Source organism: Dermochelys coriacea, chromosome 14 (genome assembly GCF_009764565.3).
Source record: "Dermochelys coriacea isolate rDerCor1 chromosome 14, rDerCor1.pri.v4, whole genome shotgun sequence".
In the NCBI taxonomy this organism is placed as follows: Eukaryota; Metazoa; Chordata; order Testudines; family Dermochelyidae; genus Dermochelys; species Dermochelys coriacea.
In genome coordinates, this window is record NC_050081.1 from 16,712,537 (window position 1) to 16,738,571 (window position 26,035).

The window sequence follows — 26,035 nt, forward strand, 5'->3', positions numbered from 1 at the left end:
AAAGGAGATTATGTGTGTTAAGTACAGGACAAGGTTTATTTAACAAGCTAGACAAGCCATCAACTAGCCACTACCATGTCTGTCAGTACTCCAAGTTCATAGCACACCTTCATTTGCCAATATCTCTGTGTTATATATCCCCTAGAGAGAAGCATTGGTGTACTAGCTGCCTTTGTGCAGTAGCGAAGATACTATTACTGAAAAACAAGCACTGGGTCCCACCATACAATTTTGAGTTTGTTATAAATTGTGGAATGGAACCTAAGAGCAAGTGGAGAAGAGACCAAAACTGATTTGATGATGACAGCTGCACCCTGCTCAACTATAAACAAATGCCCACTCTTTAGGAAAGCCACTTTGATATCAGAAAGCTCCCACGCACTGTATCCTATTTCAAGCCAACTTAACTCAAAGCAAATGATAGAAAGAAGAAAAGTACAAATGTGTGTGTTACATTTTATAAACGAGTCATATTCAAAAGCACATTTTGTAGCTAGGTGTTGATAAGCTTCTAAGTATCCCAGCAAACAGGACTTAAAAATATTTCTCCACTAAATCAAGGCCAAATTCTGTCTAGAAAGTGGGCTTTAGGAACAAGCACACACCTGTCCTTAAACTTTTTTTTTTTTTTTTTTTTGGGGTAGCATATATTGCCACCTCTTCCACTCCTCCTAAAATTGGGTGTAGCTTTTTTTTTATTAGCATACACTCCAGTGTCCTACTAGGTTTAGTAAAGACATAGGAATGAGTTCAGAGCACGCTGCTCATTCTAGTAAACGCTGAAGCTTTCAACTAGCAAAATCATAATTATGCATCTCAAAAAAGAATCAGTAGATATTTTTTAAAAAGCATCCCGCAAATCAGTTACACGCATCACTAATTTCAATTAAGTCTATGCAAAATTCTCAGTATTTTTCTGCTGCAGTCCAACCTTTGCAGCAGCCCGATAGGAATCTGAAAGTGAAATTAACTACAAAGAGTTAAGCCAACTGGTCTACTTTCCTTATTTCAGCTTAGTTGCCAACAGTCAGCATCAACAAGGAAAAGTAAATTAGATTTTTTTTAAATGATCGCAGTTTTAATCATGCAAGGAGGGATTAGTAACATAGTTAAGGAAAGGATTTTTTGTAATGTGATTTTTAACAGGATGTCCTTTTGAACTAATTTGAAGCAGCCTCTCCCAACTAATGGCGAGCACTAGAGGGAAAAGAAACAATGTTGAAATAGGAAACTTACTCTGTGATCGTCTTTGCCAGCTCGGTGCAGGCTGCTGTGGAATTCGCGGAGAAGACCCGGTAGCCACTTCTGGCTGCATTCATTGCCAAGGAATCATGCAAACCCCTTGGAGCTCGAAAGTGAGAAAAAACAGATTTGTAAGGCAACAACAGCTTTCTTGGCATCCTTTTCCACCTCACCACCGCTATCACCGCCCCTTAGGGGGTGGGAGGGGAGAAGGGTGAGCCCTCAGCAAGCCAGGATCTCCACAGCCCGCTGCTATTGACGTATAAAGAAAGAGGGGGAAAATGAAATAAAAAAAAAAAAAAGCAGCCGTTGCAGCAGCCTCGGATGCCCGCCTGGCAGTCTCCAAAGGAAGCTCAAAAAGGGACTAGTCAGCCCAGGGTTAACTTTTTGTCCACCACCCCTAAAAGCAGCCACCTGTGGGAGAAGAAATAATTCCTCCCTTTGCGTGCAGGGGCCCCACTCAACACGCCTAGAGCAGCCGAAAGCTCGGCCTTGGCTTCTAGTTTTGATGGGTGGGCTGCAGCCGGGAGCGTAGGGGACCAAACAAGACACGGGAGCGGGGAGAGGAGAAAACAGCGAGCCGAGGGGGCGGCTGCAGGGTGAGGAGTTCGCAAAGGCGCAGCCCCCGGGGGGGGGGTAAAGCCAAGTGACGGGCGAGAGCGGGAGAGGCCACGTCCCCTGGGGCCAGCCCAGAGAAGCTGATGCAGGGGGAGAGAACAAGTTTAAACGGGGGGGGGGGGGGGGAGAGTCTCAGCCGAGGTAGCTGAGATGCCCCCCGGACAATAGAGGCCCGGGGACCTTGGGGAAGGGGGATGCAGCCCCAGGGAGCCCACAAACCACCCCCAAAGTGTGGGCAGTAGAGCACAGGAGGCCCCCCGATAAGAAAGGGGCAGCGTGTGAGGCGCCGCTTAGGCCGCCGGGGGGGGGGGCAATAGACCGGGGGCAGCGAAGGGAGGGTCCTAGGAGGAGCTGGGGGCAGTAAGGGGGGGGCTAGGCTAAGAGAGGAGGAGCGGGGGCAATAAGGCAAGGCGGCCCCCAGGCCGGGGGCAGCGAGGGGAGGGTCCTAGGAGGAGCTGGGGGCAGTAAGGGGGGGGGCTAGGCTAAGAGAGGAGGAGCGGGGGCAATAAGGCAAGGCGGCCCCCAGGCCGGGGGCAGCGAGGGGAGGGTCCTAGGAGGAGCTGGGGGCAGTAAGGGGGGGGCTAGGCTAAGAGAGGAGGAGCGGGGGCAATAAGGCAAGGCGGCCCCCAGGGCGGGGGCAGCGAGGGGAGGGTCCTAGGAGGAGCTGGGGGCAGTAAGGGGGGGGGCTAGGCTCGGGGGGCTGCCGAGGGACAGTCAGGCGAGTGAGTCCCTTTAAGAGCAGGCTGGGAGGGTCCCCTCCGGCAGATCCGGCGCTGCAGCGGCCCCCCCCCCCCCCCGCGAGCCCGTCCCGCCGCCGCCGCCGCCCGCAACCAGCTCGAGGATCACGTCCGACCCCGACTCACTGCGCCCGCCCGCCCGCCAACTGGCTGGCACGATCACCGAGCTGCCAAGCTAGAGCGCCGCCCGACTTCGGCGGCCATTTTCTAATTAGACCTCCAGCCCTTCCCCTTCCGCGCAGCCATCTTGAGTGAGGGCATTAAACTATTCTCGATACCGATGGAGGTGGAGCTCAGTCATCCTCCGCGTGACCGCACCAAAGGAGGGGATAAGATAGGAAGAAGCCTAGGCTGAGTTCTACCTCCGGGCGGCGCAGTTGGGGGCCGTTTATTTCCCCGCCCTGTGGCTATGGCTTCGCTTCCCAGATCCAAGATGGCCGCCGGGCTGGAGGCTCAACGGAAGGGAGGGAACAGGCGCTCTGTAATCACGCTCACCGCAGCCTCTATGGTAAAGGCAGCGGGCTGTGGGGGAGGGGGCGGGGCCGGGTGTCCCTGGGCGGGCTGAACCGTCTGCAGGCTGCGAGGGGTTGGGATAGCAGGGGAGGGAGACCTTGCTGGGGTCCCTGGTCTCAGTGCCCTGCCCTGGCTGGGAGCTTACCTTGCAGCTAACACTGCCCGCTGGCAGGACTGGCCTGAGACCCACCCAACTCATCATCACACCCGCCCACCAAAGAGCCGCCCAGCGGGGAAGGCATGTGTGTGCCCTGGTCCTGCATTGGATTGGAACCTGCAACACTGAAGGGAGAGGACAGAATTCTCATCCCACCCTCCATTCTCTTGGGAAAGGTGCCAGCCCAGATCTCCTCCAGAAAACGTACTCCCACCTCGACGATCAGCGTAAAGATCCACTCCCGCACCCTGTCGTGAGACTGAGTGATGCAAAATCTCCCTGGGTGCCTGTAGCAGAAGGAAGAATAGCAGGAAATCTGTTCAGCCCTGTACAAAGAGAATGTTCAATCTTGCACGAAAAATATTGTGCAAGGCTTCCCTGACTTATCTAGTCCCATCCCCTTTGGTTTTAAAATTGTGTTTGTACTAGCTGTTCCCAGTTATAAACTGCCCCAAAGTTTCATTAACTCAGAGTCAAAGTTGCCAGGTGGTGTCTCATCCCCTTCCAGAACAGCACGTTCAGCTACACTCAAACCTCTGAAAACCAAGACATGCAAAGTTAAAATACACACATCCCCTCCACAATACAAACTGAACTTCCTGCCAGGGCCACTGAGAGGGTCTATCCATCAAGGTGCCCCCTCAGGGTATGTGAGCACCTCACAATCTTTGATTCAGTTGTCCTCACACTGCCCCTGTGAAATAGGGCAACACTACTACCCCCCTGAGGCACTACTTTCTGTGCCCCCAGCACTACTACCTGAGGCACAGAGAGACTCGGGTACATTGCAATGAAAACTTGCGGCTGGCTTGTGCGAGCTGACCCAGGTTCCCAGCCTATTTTGCTACAGGGTAGATGTTCGGGCTCAGGGTGCAGCCCGAGCTCTGAGACCCTCCCTCCTCACAGACTCCAGACCAAGCCTAGAAGTCTACACTACAATTAAACAGCCCCTTAACCTGAGCCGCTATGCTCCAGCATTGAACCTGGGTCTCCCAAGTCCTACGTGAGGCCCCTAACCACTGGCCCATCCTTCCTCCATATGCTCAGTAAGGGGGCTTGCCATAATAAGTAGACTCAAGGAGTGACTAAGAGAATGTTCCATTGTTTGTCCAGTGTTCTACAGCTCTGAATTCCAGCACTTGCCTACATGTGCGCCAACTGCCATTAGGTGGAGGGAGTAGCTGGAGCAGATTGGCAGAGTTGTTGCTGTGAAAGATGAGAGGTGATCTTGCCTCAGGGATTGCCATCAGTCTGGTAACATAAATGTCAGCGGTCTCCAGGGATCAATGAGAGGGTAAGTGAAATGAATGTCTCCGAAGAAATCCCCAGGGCGAGGGTGAAGGAGATTGCCCTGGTGGAGCAGCTGTGCTTTGTTCCCAGGATGGGCTGTAGCATCTGTAAGAGCAAAGTGATCATACGGGTGTTACTGGCATATTGGGGCATGGCTCAGGGAGGGCAAGAGTTAAGGTTGCATTGCAGGGCTGATATGTGCCTGGTCTCTGTATTTCCTGGTTTTCAGGGCTTTACATTTGTGTTACCTTAACCCTTTAGAGTAGCAGCCGTGTTAGTCTGTATTCGCAAAAAGAAAAGGAGTACTTGTGGCACCTTAGAGACTAACAAATTTATTTGAGCATAAGCTTTCGTGAGCTACAGTTATAAAACTATTTCCCCATGTTATTTCTCCCCCCCATCCCACCCCCACTGTTCCTCAGATGTTCTTGTTAACTGCTGGAAATAGTCTACCTTGCTTGTCACCATGAAAGGTTTTCCTCCTTTCCCCCCCCCTGCTGCTGGTGATAGCTCATCTTAAGTGATCACTCTCCTTACAGTTTTCAGAGTAGCAGCCGTGTTAGTCTGTATTCGCAAAAAGAAAAGGAGTACTTGTGGCACCTTAGAGACTAACAAATTTATTAGAGCATAAGCTTTCGTGAGCTACAGCTCACTATGCATCCGATGAAGTGAGCTGTAGCTCACGAAAGCTTATGCTCTAATAAATTTGTTAGTCTCTAAGGTGCCACAAGTACTCCTTTTCTTCTTTCTCCTTACAGTGTGTATGATAAAACCCATTGTTTCATGTTCTCTGTGTGTGTATATAAATCTCCCCTCTGTATTTTCCACCAAATGCATCCAATGAAGTGAGCTGTAGCTCACGAAAGCTTATGCTCAAATAAATTTGTTAGTCTCTAAGGTGCCACAAGTACTCCTTTTCTTAACCCTTTACTTTCTGATTTCAGAGGTTTGAGCTCTAACTCTGCATTCACAAAGTTCTGGGGCAGTTAATTTCCTTGGGGTTGTTTGTTTTAAATAATTTCTCACCACATTCATTTACCACAGCCCAGGTGTCCTCCTCCACTGCCTCTGGCTCCTTGGCCATAACTGGACCTGCCACAGAAGGCACTGGATGCACGTTAGTCCTTTCACTGCCTCTGCATCAGCCCTTCGCCTCCCAGCTGCTGGTCTGGCCTGCACAGATCCTTCCTGCCCAGCCTTCTCCTCTGTCCCATGGGCAGAGCTGGTTTTGGTGGAGCCCCACAGATTGAGGAGCTGGACAGAGAATGCAGGCACTAACATGGAATCAGTTGAGGCATGTGTTGAAGAGGAAACAAACATTGCACGATATAGATATGGGGAAAGGCTTGGAGGGACAGAGCTGAAGCCCCCTTTACCTCCCACACCATGCACCTTTAGGTTGCCAACCCTCCCAGTTTGGCCAGGAGTCTCTCAAAATTGGGCTCGATTTCCTGGAGGCTAGTGAAGACAATCCGGGAGATTTTAGGCCACTAAAAATCCAACTGCACAATGGGGCTAAGGCAGGCTTCCTACTTGCCCTGACTCCATGCTGCTCCTGGAAACAGTCACATGTCCGGCAAAGGCTCCTAGGTGGAGGCGCAGCCAGGGCATCTCTGCGCGCTGCCCCCGCCCTGAGCGCTGACTCAGCAGCTCCCATTGGCCAGGAATGGGGAACTGTGGCCAATGGGAGCCAGGAATGGGAAACTGTGGCCAATGGGAGCTGCGGGGATGGTGCCTGCAGACAGGGGCAGCGCACACGGCCACCTGTGAGCCTAGGAGTCGCTGCCGGACATGCCGCCGCTTCCAGGAGCTACCTGAGGTAAGCGCCACCCAGCCAGAGTCTGCACCCCAAACCCCCTGCCGCACCCCAGCACCCTGCCCCAGCTCTGAGTCCCCTCCCGCACTCAAACTCTCTCCCAGATGCCGAATCCACCCTGCACACCAATCCCCAGTCCTGAGCCCTCTCACACACTCAAACTCCCTCCCAGAGCCTGCACCCTGAAACTCCTGTCTCCGGTCAGAACCCCATCCTGCACCCAAACTCCCTCCTGCACCCTAACCTTCTGCCTCAGCCCTGAGCCCCCTCCTGCACCCAAACTCCTTCTTGGAGGCTGCACCCTGACCGCCTTCCCGCACCCCAACCGCTGCCCCAGCCTGCTGAAAGTGAGTGAGTGTGGGGGAGACCGAGCGACGGAGGTGGGGGGTTGGAGTGAGGGCAAGGCCTCGGAGAAGGGGCAGGTCGAGGGTGTTTGGGTTTGTGCGATTAGACAATTGCAACCCTACGCAGCTTTGACCCCTCTTTTCCTCCCCACACTCTCCTGCACTGCTCCGCCCTCCCTTCTTTAGAAGCAGTAGCCTGGTTGGGGCAGGACAGAGACTTGATGTTCCTTCCACTGATCAGGGAGGAACTGTTGAGGGCTGGAAGGCAGGAATGAGCGCGGGTATTAGGTAACTCCACGCTGACCTTCCCTTCCAAATATGTTACTGCAGGAGAGCATGCCCGACTTTCTCCCTGTATGACTTCTGCTCTGTCAGCACTACTAAGTTCCCACTGAGCAAATGTCCCTTTGACAAGGGATCGCAACTACCAAAAAACCAAACAAACACACGGCAGCAAGTGTCAAAGTCCAGGTCAACTGCTCGGGCTCACCCTCTGAGGCTGAAAATAGCAGGGTAGACATTCCTACTTGGCTGGAGCCCAAGCTGTGAAACCCAGTGACAGGAGGTGGTCTCGGAGCTCAGGTTCCAGCCCGTGCTGGAACATATACACAACTTTTTTTCACCCTGTAAGTGCAAGCTCCATGAGCCCGAGTCACTTGACCTGGGCTCTGAGACTTGCTGCTGCGGGGGTTTTACTGTAGTGTAGAAGTACCCATAGAAAAGCTACATTTTTGGAAACGCAGTTCTAGTGAAGGCTCTAGTCCTCACACTGGGTTTTCAAAAACATTTGTTTGGAAGATCTCCTACACTAGGAAGGGTCATTGTCTCTGGGTGTTCTGGCCCCTCATTAGCTGTGCCTGAGCTAGGTCTAAGGGCAAAGGTTAGCAAAGGGGCAGACCCCACAGCCTGCATCTTAAAGAAGTAGCAAAGGGCGTGGACCCTATTTCTATAAATCCTTAATTGCATGTGATTTTAATGATGGGTCTCTAAAACTGTGGTAGCAAAAGACTCCAGTAACTGCTCTTTCAAATGTCTCTCCAATGATGGCTTGGCTCAGCTGTCTCTGAATTTTCCAGCCACCATTGCTCTCTGTGCATCAGAGATTTGAGAACTCTTCACCCATTCAGGGTTCGGAATTGCCCACTCTTGATTTCTTCAATTCCACCCCTTTCCCCAAAACCTGGGAGCATAGCTAGGCTGAGCAGTGTGCCTTGAAGGTCAACAGACCCAGGCTCTGTCAGACCAAGAGTGGGGAGGTGAGTTCCAGAGTTGAAGTCCCCCCTCCCTGACAATGCCCTTCCATTTAAAGCAGAGGGTCTGCCAGCTTGAGTGCTTCCGCTGCTCGGGTGTCACCAGGAGAGGTAAAAAGACCTGGGAAACAGAGCACGGAGCTGGGGTTCTGGAGAACTATTTACAGCTGTGCCCAAGCTCACTCAGCCGGTCAGTGGCTGGCAGCAAGTCACTTCCCCCCTCGGCTTCCTTTAAAGCACTTTGAGATCTACTGCTGAATAACACTCTATGAAAGCGAGGTATTGTTATTGATAATGTAGATGCGTAGAAGTCATGCACATCTACTGCTGAAAAGCACATGGTCAGAGCTTGTTATTATTCTTCACACCAGGAGAAAGGCGCTCCCAAAGGACACCAGATCCCACACAGGTCCAGAGTGTATACAAAATGCTCTTCTACGTCTGTAGCGCTCTTTATTTGCATGCAGCAAAGCTGTACTGATTCCAGGAACATGTGCAAGTGTGACAGCTGCTTCAGTTTGCAAGCCCAAAATACAGGGTTCTGTTGCTCACTCTGCACTATGGGGTTGGTTTGTTGTGAAACTATACCTGGCCTTGTTTCATTCAGACACAGGGAGTGAGTGCAGACTCCTTGCTAATTATTGCTACGTGAGTGTGAATGAGAGGGGGAAGAGAGCAGGGGGACCCATGGGGAAGGTGATGTCTGAAACTGTTTGCTGGCAGCCTAGCATGCAGAAGCTGAGGTGACTCTGGATGGCTGGAAATAGCGATAATTTGTCCTGGGAAACAAAGTTGATCTGATTGAGCTTGTCTGGATGGTGAAGTCCTGCCACAATGTGTCAGACTGGACTCTGAGGAAATATTTCCCTATTGTTGATGGCTGTTTAGTGTCCATAATGTGCTTGGTGCTGTACAAGACACAAAGAGCAACCCTTATCTGAAGAGCTCAGCAACCCTGAGGTTTGTATATACTGGGGAATTTAGAAGAGGGAATTCAGAGCCCTAGAAGGGCTTTTGGGTTCTTCCTTGTACAGAGATGAACTAGTTTTTGTGGGCTTTGGAGAAGAAGTGGGTTTTTAAGAGGAAATGAGTGAAGAGTGGGGTTAACAGCCTTGAACAGGGATTGGTATGCCACACCTAGGGTACAGTACAGTAAAATGTAGGGAGGTAGGAATGGGACAGAGAAAGAGCAGGGATTCAAGACTGGTCAGCCCGTGATACCTTGTTAGGGGTTGAGTTGAAACCACATTCAAACTGACGTGTGCACACAAGACCTTCAGTTAAGATAGACATCCGGGACAGTTAAGGAAGCCACACTTAAATCAAAGCCTAATAGAGTCTGCGTAGAAACTAGTACTGGGTATTGTGACCAGGTGCAATGACTGTGCATGCGAGAGGGATGACACAAACTGAGAACAGACAAGAACCGAGAAAGAGGCTGAGGTAGAAAGCAAAGAGGGCCTCTAGCTCTGGAACTCACCACCCCACTCGTGGGCTGATAGAGCCTGCCTCTGTTGACCTTCAAGGCATTTGGAGAAGGGGGATGGTGGAAATTTTGTCTGGGAGCACAAGGCAGTAAAATCTCATTACATGAACAAGTAACAAGTAAGAGGGGTGTCATTCGATTAATAAAAATCTACAGAATCATAAATTTCAATGGAGTCACCCTCTGTCGTATGCGGGGAACTCGCTGTCCCCTGACTTCCAGCTCCAGGTCCTCTGGTTGGTGGAAGTTTTGATAGTACAGTGTTAGAAATGGGTCAAGTTAGGGCTTTTGGATGATACCCTTCTCCCACAAACACAATCGTATCCAAACGTGACAAGCCTAGAACAGTTATGTAGATATATATTCCAGAAAATGTTTACAAAAATCAACACTTTAAATTATATTTTAGCACAGAGTTGTATGGCTTACATTAAAAAAAAAATACTGACATTGACTAATCCTACGGAGGTTAGCCTTGACACGTAGGACTGAAAACATTTCTCCATCAAAGCCATCATCAGTGTCATCTCTGACTAAGGTACCACAGCTAGACACGTTTGTCACAGATCAGGGCAACCCCTTCAGTGGTACAGCCAGGGCACTTGCTCTTTGCTTTCAGCTCCCCAGCTGTTGCCTCTCTTGGGTAGAAACACACATCTCTCCCTTCTGCCTGGGGTATTCCCAGACTGGACAGTTCCCTGCCTTCACTGTGTCATTCCCAGCACAGACAGGTTGCCCCAGGACAGGGGTGGGCAAACTTTTTGGCCTGAGGGCTACATCTGGGAATAAAAATTGTATGGCGGGCCATGAATGCTTACAAAATTGGGGTTGGGGTGCGGGATGGCATGAGGGCTCTGGCTGCAGGGGCGGGCTCTGGGGTGGGGCTGGGGATGGGGAGTTAGGAGTGTAGGAGGGTGGTGCTCCTGGCGGCGCTTACCTCAAACAGCTCCCGGAAACAGCGGCATGTCCCCTCTCCGGCTCCTACGTGGAAGTGCGGCCACGCGGCTCTGTGCACTGCCCCGTCTGCAGGCACCACCCCCGTGGGGGCTGTGCTTGGGGCAGGGGCAGGGGCAGCGTGCAAAGCGGAACCCCCGGCTACCCCTATGCATAGGAGCCAGAGACATGCCGCTATTTCTGGGAGCCGTTTGAGGTAAAGGCCATGCTGCTGCTTCCGGGAGCCACATGGAGTGCCCCCCAACCCTTCTGGGAGCTCAAGGACCAGATTAAAATGGCTGGCGGGCCACATCTGGCCCGCAGGCCATAGTTTGCCCACCCCTGGCCTAGCAGTTTGGGTTCAAACACTGGCAACAGAAGATGAGTCAAGGGAGGGATGGAATAGGAGACAGCATCCAAGATATAGACACGCAGAATTTGTAGGCTTTGAGGAATTTAAATGTGATGCCTTGTTTAATGGGCAGCCAATAAAAGAATTCAGGGGTGGGTGCAGATTGGCCCGTCCTGTTGGGATGATTTGTTTGTTCCTCTAAATCACTTTCCCATAGGAGATTAGTGCTGTGAGAGGAACTAAAGTACAGTCCTGGAGGTTGCCAGTCCCACGGGTCCCTGTAGAACAACCTCTCTCTATCCTTGACTTTTGCCATTGCTGCCCTGTCTCAGTGCTGACCTGCAGGCTACAAAACCTTGAAACACTATAATTGGTCTCCGTACCAGTCTCCATGTCTCTTTCAATTCTCGGCCTCTGTGCTGAGGCTGCCAACAATGTAAACTGCCAGTTGGGGCATTGATTTATGTGTTGTGTATGTTTCTCTCTCGGGAACTGGCCTGAGAAACATCAGATACTGCAAAGTACCAGGTACCCTCAGCTTCCCTGGGGGTAGATCAAGGGACTCAGCCTTGATTGGGCCCTGAAGGATTTATTTGATAATTAAGTATGCATAGTAAATTTTCTATTGCAATAGAGCCACACACAATTCTACCCACCCACTTCTCTAGGGCGAGTAATTGTTTTTCAGTTGATGGGCAAGAGCATTAATTTTATTATCCTTATTGGAGGGGTAGCGCCAAATGGTTTTTGTCCTGGGCAGTAGGTTTTCCTGACTGTTTTCCAAGACAGCCACTAGGTAAGTTCATTATTATACAATTGGGCCTATTAGCTACTGGCCTATTTTTCTGGATAACATGCAGACAATTACACCATGGTTTTGCAGCTACACAAGAATTGAAGAGAGGGGTCTCATTCAGGACCTGCCAACTTTGCCAGTATTGTTTTAAGACTCTTTGGAGAACATCCTCCTAAGTATTCGTGCAGTGGGCAGCGTGGAAAGTGCTGGCATCCTAAAGGTTAGGATGCAGAACAGCCCCATTACAGGTCATTGTCTCTCTGCTTTCCACAGCATCGTCCCTTTTCAGGAACACTATATTTAGCCAGTAGCTGCGGCTTCTCTTCCAGTCTCAGGTTCCCTGAATGGACATGCATTATTGCTGGTTAGTTAAATGCTGTTTCCCTCCAAACACTGCTAGCATGTCCATCTCTAGGTCAAGGTTCAAATGTCTTGGTCAAGGCATAGTCAAGGTCAAGACTCCAGATAGAATCATAAATAATAATAAATAATAATAATAATAATAAGTAAATAAAAATATTTTGGGGTCCATTCAAAAAAGTGTTTGGTGGTCCGGATTTGGCCCATAGTCCGCCTATTGACTATGCCTGGATTAGATTTTAAGTATCAGTAATAGTCAATTTCTCCCTCCATCTAAAAACCTATTGGAGGAAAGCAGTACCAATGGTTAAATCAAATATTACAGAGAGAGGGGAAAGCTTGGGGTTTTTTACGCTACTTGCGGGCGAATAGAGGATGACATTAACCCTCAGCAGAGAAGCCACCCAAGGCCCAGTGCCAAGTCTGTTTTGAGAATTTGCATGCATGCAGTGAATCTCCCACAGAAAACCAGGCTCTGGAGTTTGTTCAAAGCTGTAACGAGTGGAAAAGTCGAGATTCAGAAATAGATTTTACAATGCACGCGATGTTGTTGTAGCTGTGCTGATCCCAGAATATTAGGTCATATTTTTTATTGAACCAACTTCTGTTGGTGAGAGAGACAAGCTTTGGAGCTTACACCAAGCTTCATCTTGAATGGTCCCGTGCAATACATGCTAACTACTTATGCTGAACAATCTGTTCCACCTTCTATATAGCTGTGACACTCTGAGTATATTTCCCAGACCTGAAGAAGAACTCTGTGTAGCTTGGAAGCTTGTCTCTCTCACCAGGTCCAATCAAAGGTATTACCTAACCTCTCTCACCTTGTCTCTCTAGATTTTACAATATTCATTTTCAGACCCTGACAAATGAATTTCTAGCCAGGGGCTCTAAAATACTTACTAGCTTAGATGGTTTTAATTTTCTGAGGTCCCTTCCAACCCTGATATTCTATGAAGAGCATCAGATGATAGAAATCAAAGGAAATGTTGGGAACAAATGTCAACAGGGTCCTTTGACATTCATTTTTTAAATGTATCCGTGCAAGCCCCAATCAATGTTCTTGGTCCTGCATCGTGCTTAGAGCTCTCCACCCCGCTAAGTCTATGGGGGTTGAGGGTACTCAGACATATATAGGCCAGTGGTCTGCCAGGTGCTCAGTTATCTGATGTACCGTCAGTCCTGGGATTTGAACCTGAGAGAGTGATGGATCAGCCAATCGGGGCCTCACGTTCCAAGGAGGCCAACTCATTTCTTGCCAGAAATCTCCTGATAATACATGTCACCTGCAATCTTCTGTAGTGTTTGTGGACCATCTCCTTCTCCCCATTTCAGCCCAAGAGCACATGAGGGGTTTGGTTTTGTTTTTGATCCAGGCTACATTTTATCTTCGTTTGTCTCTAGTTTTACAAAACGTTGGTCACTCTTTCCCCTGCCATGGGTTTCGAACATGGCATTCCAAGGTGAAGTTGACCAACCATCAGCCTGGGCTTGGTCGTGGTCTTGTTGAGTCACTTGCCACTCCTAGGCACTCTCATTGTTCCCCACAGGAGTTCAGCTGACTTCCAGGGTCTTTTCAGAGTCCAATTACAGCTCATCTGCATGTAGTCCCTTGAGGCATTCCCCAGTCCCGCCACAGGTCACCGGCGGGAAGCAGCCCTCCCAGGCCCCTTGTAGTGTCAGTTTGCCCCATCCAAAGTGGAGATGGGGAGGAAAAGCTAGCCATTGCCTCTAGCTAGGCTCCCCTTCTACTGGAGCTCCCGAGCAGCCTCTTATGCCTAAGCAAACTCCCCCTTTCCAGGGCCAGTTTCACCTTTTTACACTCGCCTTTGCCATGTGGTGCATGTCCGGCAGGTGCACCTAATGGGCGCTGCCCCAGTGCAGGCACACTTGTTAACCTTCCTATCAGTGGGAGGGGGGCATGTCCCATCACACAGGGGCTTAATACCACCAGTAGAAAAACTACCCCAAGGACGAAGGTGCTCAGAGGAGCACAGTGTAGAAACGTGTACAGGATAAAGAGTCTGTTCTGTGCCCTGATGATCCCCATTTTCTGCTGCCCTCTTATCCCATTTTGTCCCCTCAACCCTTAGTGCTGGGACTTTACAGTAATGTAACCCCATGATAGCTAATCACACTGCCTGCCGTGCTGACCAATATCGTTCTGTTGTCCACTTGAACTCCCCCGTCTGTCTATATCCATCTGGTATCTCTTGTCTTGTAGTTAGACTGGAAGCTCCTTGGGGCAGAGATAGTCTTTTGGTTCTGTTTGTACAGCGCTTAGCACAATGGGGTCCTGGTCCAGGACTGGGGCTTCTAGGTGCTCTGATAATACACACAGTAAATAAATAATAAATAATAATAATAATGCTCTCCTACCATTGCAACCCTTGTTTTGCCAGTTTCCCCATTTTGTCTGTTGCCATTCTTCAATCTGTTATTCCTGAGCCAAACTGTAGACTCCTCAGGGCAGGGACCTGCTCTTGGCTCACGAAACTCTGAGGAGAGCTGGATTCCCTTTGGCATCTGTCAACACTGTTTAGTCACCTGGAAGGTGACATGACATGAGACCCTCCCTTCCCCAGAGTGTGAGCGCTCAATCCACGGCGCAGGCTTTATGGAGCATTTTAAAGTCCACATTGAGAGGTGTTGAGTCTTCCTTGGAAATAATGTGAATACAGTGTACAAGGAGGAGGCGCCATACTCCCCTGATCCCAAGGGGAGAATAAGGAGGATCTATATGGTACTAGCCATAGGTTTAAACAGTGCATAGAGGCTTGAAAATGTCTCAAGGGTCCTAGACACTGGAGTGTGATCAGATGCAGTAAGGTGATCCCTGAAGGACACAGCCCCTAATGAAGCCAGCTCTCAGGAAGGGTATCTTGACTGACTGGGACAATCAAGGCAGATCTTCCCCCACTTCTCCCTGCCCCAGGCAGTGGGATTACAGGTCTCTCAGGCAATTACATCACGTTTCCCCTCATTGTGACATCTGGTGGAATTTAACTGTAACTACACCACCAGTCCAAGTCCTCCCTCTTTCCAGCTTACTGCATCCCAGCCAGCTATGTACTGTACTACCATCCCAAGACAGATAACCTAGAATCTGACCCTGAGCCAGGCTCGTTTTCCCCCTTCCATCATTCTTGGTAAGAAACATTTCATGATTAGGACTCAGTAGCTGGGTTACGTTTGTACAAGTCAGGAGAGACTCCAGCTCACTCACTTTCCTCTAGCAGCATCAGCTTTTTGTTTGTATTATTATCACCACGTCTGGAGGCCTGGCCCCATTGTCCTAGGCACTGTACAGACACATAATAGGAAGCAGTGCTGCCCCCAAGGAGATTACAGTCTAAACAGACAAGGCAGACAAAGGAAGGCTTATCGTCCCTATTTTATATATAGGAAGCTGAGGCCCAGAGAGATTAAAATGACTTGCCCAAGGTCACACAAGAAGTCAGTGGCAGAGCCAGGAATAGAGAACGACCCAGTCTAGTGCCTTAACCACAAAATCATCTTCCCTTGTGATGCTAAGAAGAGTAACAGTTTAGTTGTGTCAATAAAATGAGCTGATGTGACTCAAAGACACACAGGCAACTGAGTGAGAAGGTCCATTTTTATAGAGGCACTTTTTTGGAAATACCAATACTTTAAACATCGACTTGAGTCACTGAAGGGGTTACAGATCTGCTAGCATTTTAAATACTTTGGTGTAACAGAAATAGGCATTGATAGCTGTACAGTGAAACCCTTGATCCTCACATCTTTGCCTGTGACCCAAGATGCCTCTTTCACACTGCAGTCAGAAACCTGCAATCACAGAGATGATTGTTCCAGCAATGTCCCTTCTGCTGTGTCCCCTAAAGTTTCCTAGGAGCATCTCTGCCTTCTCTTCCCTTAACCAAGATATTGTTTTGGGTCTTTCACTCAGGCATCACTTGATCAGGTTATTTTGTCCCTGCTTATGCCTCCATATATTGAGAGAGAGACATGGAAATCTTGGCTTCACACGCGGATTTGTTTTCAGATTGTAGGTTTAAAAAAAGAAAGCCAATAGGATCAGCTGCCCGGATTTGCTGATTGCCTTGAAGGAGAAAATAGCATTTTTAATAACTTGTTCTAATGCAGCCAGGCATGATGCCCTAAAGCCCAGATTAATGTAACAAGCAATGAGAACCCTCAAATCCAGTCTGAATCGTTGCACTCTCTGCTTGTCAGGTCACAGAAATCCCCCTTACTCCCAGTATTCTCCCCCTTCTGAATACAGAGAGTTGAGGTCATGAATGTTACAATAATAGCAAAACTTCTCATTTAAAAGTAACAATCCTCAATGTCCTCTCCCCTTGCTGAGGGACACAATCATCTAACATCAGTCATGGTCACTTTGTGGCTAAGAAGTTGCCATTAAGAGCATCACTAATTTGCAAATGTTGACCTTCAAAAGGAAGAGCTCAGGGGAGGGGGAGGGGAGCAAGTTATTTTAGGAACACAAATTAGAAAACAAAGCAAGTACTTTTGCATAAGCTTTTGGAAAGCTGATTTTTTTTTTTCCAGGGTGTCTTCATGCATCCCATTCTTGGGATGTAATAGGGCCATAAATGAACTTTAAGAAGCAGCTTCACAGAACTTCCTCAAGGGGGCAGCAGCATGCCTCAAAAATAGGCCCCAGCAACTGCAGGTAGAAAAGGATATCATGGTTGTAGATGCACCAAGATGAACTAGGTGATCTTTCCCCTGGGGCAGGACAGACACATAATCCCCCAGACACATCACATGGATATTAGGCTTGATTTTAGCCCCAAAGCCAAGACGAAGGGTCTGAATTAGCCGTCAGAAGAGAGATACCCGCGTTTCATTTAAAACGCACAGTAGGGAGCCAAATGAACACCTGTAAAGCCAGTGGAATTACCCTTGGGATGGATTTGGCATGTTGTATATCTATGATGAAGTGAGCTGTAGCTCACAAAAGCTTATGCTCAAATAAATTTGTTAGTCTCTAAGGTGCCACAAGTCCTCCTTTTCTTTTTATATTTAAAATAGGAAGTGATATGGTCTAATGGATTAGGAATGGGAGCCAAGAGTCCTAGCATCCATTCCCAACTCTACCAATGAGTTCCTGATGACCATGGGCAAGTCACTTAGCTTTCTGTGCCTTGGTTTCCCTGTCCATAAAGTGGGGCCAATGATTCCTACCCACCTTTGCAAAGTGCTTTGAGATGAACAGTGCTATAAGGGCTAAGTCTAACAAGACATATAGAAATAATACCTAGCATTTTTCAGCAGCAGATCTCAAAAAGCACTTTAAGAAGAGAGGCAAGGAGCATTATTTTTATTATAGAGATGGGGAAACTGAGGCCCAGGAAGGGAAAGTGATCTTCCCAAGCAGGCCAGGGGCAGAGCCAGAAAGACACCCTAGAGCTCCAAAGTCCTAGCTCAGTGCTCTGTCCACTAGGAAACACTGTCTCTCTATGTAGTTAAACCCTCAATTTTTTTAAATCTAGACAATGCCACTGGTTTTAAACCAGATCATGTGACCTTACCCAAGCAATGCTATTTCTCCCCAACAGCCACCAAGAGGAGCTAGACTACATAGCAAGGGACCCTATTATATGTCTGATATCCCCCCCCCCCCACCAAGCCTGCCTCCTCCCTCTTCATTACATTGAACGGGTAACAGTGCTCAGATACAACAGTATCAATGGGCACCATAGAAATACTCGTGATAGATAGAAGTGACTGCCAGCAGCTGGGAGCACCAACTCCTAAAATCCAGTATCCCTTGCTTTTCCCATTCTCTTTCGATGTCTGCAGGGACACTGAATGGTCCTGAAATGGCAATTCAAAGAGCCACATCAACCCCACCCTCACTGTCATGGCTGCCAGTTCAGGAAATACTCTGCTCTGTGCATAAGTTTGCTCTAAAAAGCAAAACCCATCAGAATACATATCACAGATACCAGAACCACCTCCAAAGTGGAACCAGGCTAATAAATCACCTTTGACTCTCCATATTTAATGAAGTTGGTGAAATACAGAGCTTTGGATCTCCTTGTTTCTTAGAGTAATTTCAAGGGAAATGATGGGAAATCCCTGCTGGCATTGAAGGTGATAACAAGCAAATATCTTGTCCCTCTGGGAAACCTTCATTTTCAAGCACTGCACAGTAATGGTTTGTTGCCATTCCCTTCAGAATCGGTCAATTCCCAAATTAGAACCAGAGATCCCAATCCCCTGGACTTTGAGGGAGTTTCATTCAGGATCCAAATGCTGCAACTCTCGTTTATTTTTATAGGGCATTGGATTGCAAGACTGGATCCACCACTCAACCTCAGACCAACCAGGCAAAAGTTGAAATTTTGATTCAGTTTCAGATGCAAGCTCATCTCTATTTATATTCACCTCAGCACCTGGTGCCTATAAATACATTTTATACTAGAGGCAGTCCATTCCCTCAAATACTGTTTACACAATGTACAGATATGGGGTTACTGTAGTTAAGGCTTGTTCAGCATCATCATAGTCTTTTCATGCTGGACCAGTTTCTGCAACCCCTACTTGTGCTGAGTAGCCCTCACTAAGGCAAGCAGTGTCATTGACATCAAAGAGGATACTCCCTTGAGTAAGGGTTGCAGAATCTGGCCCTTTGATTCTTGGTCAAGAGCAAATTTCTGTCACCAGAGTTTCCAAACTGTTTGGCATTTTGAGTCTTGTGGAAAGGTTTTCCATTCCTTGGATCATCCCAGTAGGCCTTCACTGCACCTGTTCCAGTTTGATTTCATCTTTCTTAAACGAGAGACCACAGGTGCACAGAGGAGTCCAGATGAGGTCTCCCCAGTGCCTTGTGTAACGGTAGCAAGCTGCAAAGGAACAGAACAAATTCCTCCTCTCAGGGGCATTTTCTCCTTCTCAGCTTTCCCCAACCCTTTGTGGCTGGTATCATTCTAAGACTCTTGCAGGGAAAAGACAGCAACAGGGACTTACAGGGCTATGGGGTGATCCAGGGCTCTCCCATGCAGCAGTTAGAGGGCAGCCATTCTACTACCAACAGCTTCCTTCATTTAACTGTCTGATTTGCTGGCTGCCAACTGACTCATTGGACTTTGCCCTCAGATTAGCTGCCTCCACCCACTACAGGCACAGCACATCTCACAGAGGCTGCCAATAGGAAAGGTGGCACTGACCTCTCCCTCACACCGCTGCCCTTGCTATTTCCACTGCCGACAGAGATTAATGTCACCCCAGCTGAAGATTTTCCTGGATCAGTTTGGACCATCTGGATTCATATATCCAAATGCCATGATGACTAAATACCCTTTTTGTTTGCTGGGAGCAAGGATTAGTGAAACACTAGACTGGAAATTAAAATGTTCAGAACCTTCCTTTGTTTATTTTAAGATTTGTGGTTGTATTTTACCTCTAGATCACCATTTCTTTGTGCCTTTCTGGATGGGACTGGATCCTCTGTCCCATGAAGCCAATGAACCGACTCCCATTGGACTTGGATCAGGCTCTATGTGAAATTAATTGGTGGTTTCAGTCCCGGGGGAGGGGCATCCACATCACGCCAAGGAGCTCATTATGGTAATGAGCAGTAATTGGCACCACTGTGACAGCAGACTCAGTACAGGGCGGAGGCGCCAATGGGCCACTAATTGGGTCAGAGAAGCTGCACTACCTTCAGCTGTGTGTACTCTGGGATTTCTTTGCTAAGATTTCCCCACCGTTGCTACTGCTGCTTCATCTCCACAGCCAGGAGCTCTAGCATGAACAAGGGGGCAGCAGCATTTTAAGCACCATGTTGTACTGATTTGCTTTGAGCAGGTGAGATGTGGCTTTAAAACATCCATGGGTCCCCTACATTAGAGTTCCCACTGCTGAGCTGGTGGGAAAGCCAACATGAGCATTTCATAGAGTCAGTCACTTTTGTGCTGCCTCCTAGAAAAGATGGGAGGTCATCAGCTTCATTCCTTTGTTTCTGGAAATTGGGATGATCATGGTTTACCGCTGTGGCCAACTCAAAAAGTGATTCTGTTTCCTTGCAGGTTAGTTATTCTCCAAGTTCCCTGCCTTGTACAATGCGGAGACCTCCTCCTCAGCACCATCAGCATGGAAAGCAATGCTGAGATTCACAAGAGTTTATTCTTTTGTTATCAGACAAGCAGGATTAGGAGAGGGAGATCAGGTAGCCGGACTGGGTTTAAGCAGGTTTAGCTCCTTTGAACAAGGCTTATCTGGGTTCTGTGTCACTGACTGGTTAGGGGTAGAATTATTTACTGAACAGACACATGCTGGTTGGGGGAGTTTGGGGATTTTTAGAATATTAAGGAGTTCACGGGGGGGGGGGGGACAGCCTCTTTCATTGAATTTCACATGTCAACGAATCTTGCAGAGTAGTTTCCTGTAACCCCACACCTCTTAATACTATTCAAAGGGTCAAATTTTGCCCGGCTAGCCCAAGTTAAACTCCCAGTGAAGTCAGTAAGAGTTTGACTGTAGGGTTTGCTTTTTTATTCTGTGTATGAGGATGGCTTTGTACCTAGATGCCGCTGGTTCTTTAGTACTTCTCCTGGTGGGGAGGGCAGGCACTTTTTCCAGATCCCTGGGTCTGGAATCGCTCATGAAATGCAGGCCAGGTTCACCCTATAAGCAGCTTCTCAACCCTTTTAGCAGATCCAGGTCATGCTTTGAACAAGCTTGGCCTGAGTTATAGGTCACACTGTGAACAGACCAGGCTTAGTGCATGTGGCTGAGTGCCACATAGAATTTGTAATTTGACCCTACAATGCAAAACCGAGTGCAAAGGACCCATGTGAAACAAAGGAGAAGAAAGGCATCACTTACACCTAACAGGCCCCCCCCCCCCACACACACACACACCAGCACCTAGACTGGTAGTGACTTGGGTCTGTTTCTTCCTCTGGGTTACAAGTGCTGTAGTGGGCATTGCTGTTTAAGTTTCCACTGGAAACACTGCAGCAGTATTCAGCTTTGCAAGAACTGGACCATACAAAACATATGATTGGAACCAACAAACCCTGGGAAAGCCAGATGGTTCGTGCTGCTGGAGATCTTTGCTCTCTGACTCAGCCCTGAACCATACGTACAGTTCAGCTCTCAATTTGTACCATAAAAGGAAACAGTTACAGGGAAATCACATGCAACGGCTCTATAGGAAGTTTCTATTTTTCATAAGGAAAATGTCTCTAGGGATCAGGTGGGCTTAGCAGCTCTGGCCTCTGACTACAAGGTTTATTCATTCGTTCGACGTGTGGGGTGAGCCACAGTGGCTAATAAGCAGGGTCCCCTTGAGTGAAGGGGAGTGTGTGAGTTACCAAAGACAAAACAGATGTGCCTGGGCTTTGGAACGCGGAGTTGTAGTATTTCCATGGTTTGAGACTGACCCCACAAAGATTGCTAAGTAGCTCGTTGACCAGGAAGAATGAGCTAGGCTTTCTATAGCTACCAGCGCTTCTGGTGCCCTGTTCTGGGCTTCATGCTCTGGAGAATGTCAAAGCTACAATGAATTAATCTACTAGGCAGGGTGTGTCTGGGACATGATTTAAAGCAGGGTGGGATTTACAATTGCAGCTGCAGAACCGGGCTTCAATGTAGGGAGCCAGAGAAGTGTTCCCATTCATCTCTGCTTCCAAGGACTATCTTTGATCGGGACACGCACGCTCTAACCCTGGGACTTGCCCCTTGTCTGTCCCTATGCACATTCAAAATGGACTAGTTATTTTATATATTGTCTATGGGTAGCGCAATGACACTTTTCACCATAGTGACCTCACACTGCTCCAGGGAGCTATCATCCCTTCTTGGAGAGATGGAGGAACCGGCGACAGAGCAGCAAAGTGAGTTGACCAAGGTCACACAGCAGATCAGTGGCAGAGTCAGCAATAGAGCCCAAGTGTCCTGATTCCAGGCCTTGTGTCTTAGTCACAAGACTATTCTTCTGATAGGCGCCAAGTTTCTAATCTGCCAGGGGGTGTCCCCCAGGTTCTGCCCAGGCCCTGCCCCACTTCACCCCTTCTCCCATGGCCCCACCCCGCCCTGCTTCTTCCCATCCCCACTCCACCCTGCCTCTTCCCCACCTGGCCCCCTCTCCCCAGCACGCTGCACCCTTGCTCCTCCCCTTTTTCCCCCAGTGCCTCCTGACACCATGAAACAGCTGATCCGCAGCAGGTGGTAGGCACTGGGAAGGAGGGGGAGGTGCTGATCGGCGGGATCCACCGGTGGGCAGAAGGCTTTGGTGGGGAGAGCAAGGTTCTGGTGGGGGGCTCCTGGTGGGTGCTCAGCACCCACCATTTTTTTCCTGTGGGTGCTCCAGCCCTGGAGCACCCACAAAGTTGGTGCCTATGATTCTTCTCTGTTACTCCATCTAAAGAGTAGAGGTATTAGACTCAAAGACTGAGGCGGGTGGGGTAGGTAAAAGATACAGGGGGCCCATAGAGAGCAGGGAATGGAATCAGTTGTCCATGGGTGTGTGCCAATAGACAGTGTAAATCCCAAGCTGCAGGCCCTCTGGAGGGGCAGTCAGTCCTGTTGAGCTTACCTAGGTCCTGGCCAGCTTTGGGAATTGTTCCAATCAGCATCACCTGCTCCAGCAGAATCTATGCTGGAAAGTTTCCACTACTGCAGCTGGCTTCTGCTTCCCGCTCAGCCCTGCAAGCCCTCCCCAGCCACCAAATCATCAAGGCAAAGTTAAAATCATTTAGGCTCTACCTTGAGAGACCTACAGAGCATGAAAAAAATTATGGCAGTGCTTGCGATCTCAATTCCCCGCTCAAAGCAGAGGCAACAGAAACGTTTCATCTCAAGCTGAAGCAGGCTGCGTGAGGGACCCTGTCCCTATGCACACCTCCTTCCCTAGGGCAACCCTGCCCCCAGCTCCGGCGTGCAATTGCACAATCGGCTGTCTCCAGCAATCTGGCACCCAGCTGGATAGCGAAAGACACAAGTCACAAGAGGAGCCGAGATGCGTCAGCGGACGGATTTTGTCAGAGCAGGCTAAGCAATCTGGAACGCTAAGGGGTTAAGAGTGAAGGCAGTGGCAAGGGGAGTCTGTACAAATCCCTCTCAGCCAGAGATGCCCCCCTGCATTCTCCTATAGAGAACTGTGAATTCAATACCCACACCTTGGAACACTTCCATGTGGTGAGGTCAGTTTGTCACTAGCAGGCAGTGCGGTCAGTGTCCTATCCACCGGATTTGGGGGTTAGAAGACACTGGGGAGGAAGGAGCTGTCAACTTCCACCTCTAACGCTGATCTCTTGCATGACTTTGGGCAACACATTTCACCCCCTGTGCCTCCATTTTCCTATCTGCAAAATGGAAATGATGCTTCACCTCCTCTGTAAAGCACTTTGAGAGCTACCACTGAAAGAATTTAGACAGAGTTTATTATGGAAATAATTTCTGGCCTTTGCAAACTCCCTCCCCTATACAATGTCTTACATTTACATATACCACGCACAGCAGATAAGACACAACAGTTGTATAAACCTACGCTGTTGGAGGAGCTGAGTCCTGCTGTTCCCAAACTACCAGCCTGTTACTTGAACTAGAAGAGAGCTCTATCTCCCTCAGTCAAAAGTATTAAGACCCTTATCCTCTACATGGCCTGCCCATTAGAGGGCAACCGATGCAGTGAGCTGTAGCTCACGAAAACTTATGCTCAAATAAATTTGTTAGTCTCTAAGGTGCCACAAGTACTCCTTTTCTTTTTGCGAATACAGACTAACACAGCTGCTACTCTGCAACATACCACATTAGAACTCTGTTCCTTCCTATGGGTCTTTACAGTGAAACTACAGAGAAATTTCACAGGTAGTGATGGCAGTGAAAACCCCAGCACGATTCAGTGCACTTGAATGGACTTTTGCTCTTCTAAGATGGTGTCTACAATAGAAAATCCTATGCCAATGTGACCATGGCCAGAACCATGGCTTTCCCCCAGCTCCCCACCTCAATATGCATTTAAAAGGGTTACCACACTGCTGTGGAGATGATCCACTGAGTTCAACATCTGCTGCTGCACAGCGTGGGAAGGCCCCCAATAGAGGAGCCAGGGGTTGACCACTCACTGCTACTTGCAGTCCGCTCCTCTGACCCCATTCCATACCAGCAGGACAACCACCATTGTGCCATGGGTTAAGGGGGAGCCCTAGCAGATACAGTGTTATCAAAGGTAGCTAATCTTCCCAGCCTAAAGTGGAACCTAGCTGGGCTCTGTCTGTCAGGAATGCAGCAATGATCCCGGCGGGAAGTGTTGCATTCCAGAAGGGATTAGTTAATTGTTTATCTCCTTCCACTGCTCTATTCAGCTGGCAGGGAGGAAAAGACCGTGGGCCAGGTTCTGTGCTGCCTTGCACTGTACATCGCTATTTACCCTGGAGCAAAGAGAGCATGACGCACAAGTAGACTGGAATTTTCTGCTCACTCACACCAGCAGAAGCATTTTACACCCACTTTGCACAGGGCTGCATGATAGCAAACAGGTGCAAGGCAGTAGAGAGTCATGGGCCCAAGGCTGTAAGGCGCCAAGTACCTACAGCAAAGCTCTGAGCAGCTCTCCTGAGGGCACTCAGCTCCTGGCAGGACTGGGCCCAAAAAGAGTTGATGTTGTTCCCAGGTGGCATGCCATGGCGGTGGCCTGGTGCACTCTCACAGTCTAGGGCAGGGAGGAAGAGGTGCCCTATGTGGTTTGCCCTGGTATGGGGAAGTCTGCTGTTGCTGTCTTGCTAAGGGAGTAAGGGCCTGGGAGGAGCTGCATGCTGGGAGAACCAAAGAGTAACTGATGGAGGCTGGTTGGGTATTTTGGTTGACTGGCTAATACCCCCCCCCCAAGGATCCTGAGCCCATGGTGCGTAGTGAAAGAAACATGTTTTATTAAAGCTATTAAATGAAAATAAACTCGAGAACTTTTCACCCAAGCTAAGATACTGTTCACAATACTAAATGAAGACTAGAACAACGGAGCTAATGAATCAAGGACAATTCCACACATTAGCAGCATATTGGTTTGGAATTAAATCAATACAAATAACCATCAATTCAGAACAACAAACTTGTGACAGACATTAGTCCCATTGCTTAACGCACTACCGGCAGGCGCTCAGACACCACGGTGATGGGCGCAGTGTAAGAACCTGTCGAATAGAACCCTTACGGCTCCTAAGAAGCGATTTAAGGAGGTGACGGCCCACTTGTTAGTAACCCCCAATTAAATATGTTTACCCAAGTCAGTTAAATCTGCCATTTGGAGCTGGTTAAGTATTTTGATACCAAAACCAAATGATTGTTCACTCTCTGTACCACAACCTCCCAGCCAATTACAAAGCTGCCTCCCTCAATTTCCATTCCTCTGTGGTGGCTAACCCTTCTCCCCCACCCACGAACAGAGATGTCACAATACAGGCCCTAAAGAACTCAGAAGCAGAGTGTAGGCAGCTCTTACTGACCAAAATGTGCATGTGACAGTCTGAGTTTCTTAGGACTGTTAGAACACTGAGCACACTTTCCTGAATAGCTTTGTCAGATGGTTCAGGGCTTTTTAAACCCGGGGGCACCTTCTTTCTGAAACTTGGAGACTCTACAGGAGCTCACACACAACCAAACAATTAGGGAGTAAAAAGGCTGAGACGTCTCCCAGCTAATAAAAATAAAAGATACACATTTAAAAAAAAAAAGAAAAGGAAAAATAAGATACTTAAGCTAAGGGGGGAAGGGTGGGTTTGCAAACGCTTCAGCTCTCGCAATCTTCTGCACTTGCACACATTAGGAGCTAGAAAGAAAAGGAGTACTTGTGGCACCTTAGAGACTAACAAATTTATTTTGAGCATAAGCTTTTGTGAGCTACAGCTCACTTCATCGGATGCAACCGATCGGTTGCATCCGATGAAGTGAGCTGTAGCTCACAAAAACTTATGGATCAAATAAATTTAAGTCTCTAAGGTGCCACAAGTACTCCTTTTCCTTTTTGCGAATACAGACTAACATGGCTGCTACTCTGAAACCTGTTATTAGGAGCTAGGATTGCAATCAAAGAGCCAGCCGGTGATGTTGCTGTCACAGCCCTTCTCACTAGCTGGCTATCTTGGGTACAGGGAGACTGGTCAACAGCTGGCGTGGCCCATTCA

General features: G+C 48.7%; 1 protein-coding gene and 1 long non-coding RNA gene across 7 annotated transcripts in view; one reads left to right on the forward strand and one right to left on the reverse strand.

Annotated features, from left to right (window-relative positions):
- The window catches only part of PRPSAP1 (phosphoribosyl pyrophosphate synthetase associated protein 1), a 46,887-nt gene extending 43,881 nt beyond the window's left edge, over window positions 1–3,006 (reverse strand). Inside the window, exons 1-2 of one of the 5 annotated variants that reach the window (XM_043497515.1) lie at window positions 2,876–3,006; window positions 1,237–1,348 (exon numbers count right to left, since the gene is read on the reverse strand). In XM_043497515.1, coding sequence (XP_043353450.1) covers window positions 1,237–1,319 — 83 coding nt within the window. In that variant the 5' untranslated portion in view covers window positions 1,320–1,348; window positions 2,876–3,006. Of the gene's footprint in view, window positions 1–1,236; window positions 2,500–2,723; window positions 2,855–2,875 lie in introns of those variants that run through there. The other 4 variants (XM_038371762.2, XM_038371761.2, XM_038371764.2 and 1 more) reach the window with 4 other exon arrangements.
- LOC122456729 overlaps window positions 2,978–26,035 on the forward strand; it is a 28,344-nt gene continuing 5,286 nt past the window's right edge. For both annotated transcript variants that reach the window (XR_006275751.1, XR_006275750.1), the window contains exons 1-2: window positions 2,978–3,105; window positions 4,381–4,561. This is a non-coding gene — a long non-coding RNA (uncharacterized LOC122456729). The remainder of the gene's footprint in view (window positions 3,106–4,380; window positions 4,562–26,035) is intronic.